A 3,745-nucleotide genomic window follows, 5' to 3' on the forward strand; every position below is an offset into this window, starting at 1 on the left:
AAATTGGGACGTGCCATCAGCGTTTCTTCCAGACTTTTTTCTCCGGGGGGGGGGGGGGGGGGGCACTTGATATTTTCGGGGGGGGGGGGGTCGGTCTACATTTTACTACATTTTTCGCCCCCCCCCCCCCCCCCCCCCAAGAGATGCCTGGAAGAAACTCTGCATGCCATTCATAATTTCCATGTAAAGGTCTGTATTTCGGTATCTTTAAGTTTACCTTTAACCCTCAAGACTTCGTGCGTAGGCAAATTGGAGCTGGCAAAATGTGGCGGGGTTTAACTTTTCGCGAGTGCACTTTTGCATTAGTGGCGTAGTAATGACAAAGTAGTAATGACAAAGTAGTAATGACAAAGCTGGAAAAGATATGCTTTCTTATTTCTTAGTATCGACAATTTCAAAAAAAAAAAAAAAACGATTACAGCGATAGAAAAAAAATTGACAATCCGGAAAACTGCACCGTCATTGTGACTAGGCGTGTCTACACCAACGTCACTAGGAAACGGCGAGTCGAATCGCCGCATACCGGTAGGCCTATTGCTATTTCCCCCCGTTTCGCATCGACTATTTTATAATGGACTAATCCATAAAGTGGGCGTGGCCAAAACTGAGCTGCACTCGCTGCTATCAGGTGTGAACTGGTTCAACGCCGGGTAACCAAACCTCATAGTGATTTTCTTCTTTTTTTTCAGGTATAAATAAGAAATTCTCTTTCCCGGTTCGCCATTGTCATCTAACACTTTAGAGTTGTATGTATCGAAAATTTTCCGAACAAGAAATGGCTTCAAAGAAACTGAAAGTAGTTTTATTCCTCGGCTCAACAAGGGAAGGACGTATGGGATTGAGGGTTGCAAAATTTATTCAGGGACAACTGGAATCTAAAAATTTCCAAGTGGAATTGTTTGGTAAGTATGTCTAGTAAATCTAAGCAGTAAGTAGGTCGATTGATAAAATCTTAAGTTTTGTTACACAAACTGCACCATGGTGTAAGGTCACCAAGGGAAGTAACTAGGTAAAAGAATCTTCCTCGTTCTCACACCCCATTCAAATGTGTATTCTAAAATTAAATACAATTGTTTAATTTAAAAAAAAACCCACAGATTATTCCGGTTTTATAAGATATAAACCAATTCTATTTATAAATATGTGAGTCTATTTAATTTAGGTAGGACTACATAAAATAAATATTAAATATTATAAATAGGCCTAATAAATATGTTGGCAATTATTGAGCGAGATAAGATAGACATAGATCTAGTCTTTTGCATTGAGTAGGTTGAATCTTAATCATTCAATCAATGATTCAATGTGTCTGGAAATTGGGAATACAATCAATCAATTATATGCCTTTGCAAAGATAGTCTATTAAGAATTAAGTAGTAGATCATTATAAAGAGAGTCTATTAAGTACTAAGTAGTTGACTGCATATTATAATATAGTTTTATCTTATTCTTCAACCTTGGTATAATTGTGCTTAAAAATGAAATGTGGAACAACCAGTGTAAATAGTGTATTATGTGTTAGATTGCATTTAAGTTCAGGCCTTCATCTGATTTATGTCCAACTTATGGCCAAGATATCTTAAAAAAAAAATTGACTCTGATAAAAAGGATAGATTTTGGTCTACTAGCCCGTTACAGTTTATAGTTTATAGTTAAGTTAATAGTATTAATACTATTATGCTCGCATGTTTGATACTAAAAACATTTTGATTCTTTCATTATTTTTTTCATATTATTGTCAGACAATATCAATGGATTTTTATTAAAAGGGGTGTTTCATCAATAGTATGCCTAGTTGACTACTATGTCAATGACTACACTCTCTATTAAAATGTTATACTTTTTGACCCTTCAAATCAAGTTACTCTTTGAATAAAATTATTGCCACTACACACAATTTTTGTAAATGCACTTAATATTGTGTGTTAAAGTTGTACTTTTTGACCCTTCAAATCCAGCTCTTTTGATTAAAATTATTAACTATTGCCACTACGCATAATTTTTCTAAAAGCACTAAGTATGTGTAAAATATGTATTAATGTTATATTTTTTGACCCTTCAGATCCAGTCACTCTTAAGTTCCCAGTGTTTGAGAAAGCACTTCACCACTACCAGGACAGGTCCAAAATCCCCAAATGGATGGTCGACTGCGAGACAAAAGTGAAGGAGGCGGACGCCTATGTGGTGGTGTCAGCTGAGTACAACCACAGCATCCCCCCCGCCCTCAGCAACATGATGTCCCACTTTGGGCCAGCTTTGTACAGCTACAAGCCCACTGGGATTGTCTCATATTCTATGGGTGAGTTGGATTGAGACAGTGTTTTTATGTTTGTATTTATTTAGTTTAGGAACTTTTCCAAACTAGTATCAGATAGTCTGCGCTTTCAAAAATTGGGGTACTAGTCTAGTAAACTATTTTGATTACTCTCTACCCAAACTCTATTCCTTCCCTTAAACTAGATTATTTAACCAAATAGTAGTAACACCATTTATTAGTAAACTAACTGTCAAAGAATGTTGGAAAATAATGCACCAGTAAAACTTTTTTAATGACTGTAGGCCTACATGGAATGGTTTCAGTTGATGAATAAAGAATACAATTCAATTTATTTACTGCTTGAATGTGAAAAAAATGAAGTTAATCAGTTTTTTTGGGAAGTAAACATAAGTTTAAAGGATAAATAAAATAATTGAAGTGGAAGCAATTGTATAAGAATTAAATTAAAATTATTTCCAATTTAAGTTTGACATCTCTTATGCATTAGTAACATTATAATTGGATGCTAAAATAGTTATCTTGTGATTATCATGAGTCAGGTTTTTATATTAACTACTTCAAATTTAACTGTATAATTACTGTTTCTTAATGTGGAGTGTCATCATTTATTTAACTAACATCAAAACAAACAGGAAGCTTTTGCAATCACATTTATTTTTGAAATGGCAGCATTTTTAAAAAGTTTATATTGGAAAGTATTTTTTCTTTTAACTATTTTGGATACTATGTCATCACTATAAGTGTATTTATCATCCATGAGTTTTGCAGCACAATCTGTGTATGTTTGTAGGTCCATTGTGCATCATTATAAGTTTATCTTGAGTGTTAACATTAACAATGTATGTGTATGTTTGTAGGTCCATTTGGTGGGATGAGAGCCGCCATGCAGCTCAGGTGTTTTCTCAGTGAACTCGGAACCCTGAGTGTCTCAAATATTTTTGGAATCCCAGAAGTCCACAAGGCGCTTGATGAGAGTGGGAAGCCATTAAATGACCACATGGTTAGCGGTGCGGAACGATTAATCTCACAATTGGATTGGATGTCATGGGCTATGAAAAACCACAGAGACAAAAATGGTGTACCAAAATAAGTTTTTACATTTTTTTTTTGCATCAAGTTTTAGTAACAGCTATTAATTTTGCCTTTTTATGTTTTAGTTACTTTAAATAATAAATCTGCAATTTTTGCTTCATCAAATGAGGGGTATGATAATTTCCTATTTCATTTCTGGTGAAACATTTGCATAATAAATTTAGTTTTGTGATAAAATAGTTGTTAAAAGAAATATAGCATAATTATTAATCTCCAATAACTCAAGTACTTATTGGTGTTGTTGTGTTATAATTCAATTATTTGTATAGAAAGTATACTCAAATTCATGTCTCGAAAACAAACACATATTTTTACTTTAGTATTGACATGTACATGTTTAAATATATTAAATTTATGTAGAACAAAAACATTGAA

General features: G+C 33.8%; 1 protein-coding gene across 1 annotated transcript; it reads left to right on the plus strand.

Moving 5' to 3' along the window:
- Positions 1–602: 602 nt before the first annotated feature.
- LOC131943723 (quinone reductase) lies at positions 603–3,745 on the plus strand. Its single transcript, XM_059303942.1, has 3 exons — positions 603–902; positions 2,063–2,299; positions 3,136–3,745. The coding sequence occupies exons 1-3, from the start codon at positions 749–751 to the stop codon at positions 3,366–3,368; spliced, it is 624 nt and encodes a 207-aa protein (XP_059159925.1). The 5' UTR covers positions 603–748; the 3' UTR covers positions 3,369–3,745.

The sequence above is a fragment of the Physella acuta genome, unplaced genomic scaffold, assembly GCF_028476545.2.
Source record: "Physella acuta isolate Inbredline_101_S28 unplaced genomic scaffold, ASM2847654v3 ptg000465l, whole genome shotgun sequence".
Taxonomy (NCBI): Eukaryota; Metazoa; Mollusca; class Gastropoda; family Physidae; genus Physella; species Physella acuta.

Coding starts and splice junctions, on each gene's coding strand:
- LOC131943723 (XM_059303942.1), top strand. CDS start 749: ATGTATCGAAAATTTTCCGAACAAGAAATGGCTTCAAAGAAACTGAAA. Junction 903..2,062: donor TTTCCAAGTGGAATTGTTTG/GTAAGTATGTCT, acceptor TTGACCCTTCAG/ATCCAGTCACTCTTAAGTTC. Junction 2,300..3,135: donor GATTGTCTCATATTCTATGG/GTGAGTTGGATT, acceptor GTATGTTTGTAG/GTCCATTTGGTGGGATGAGA.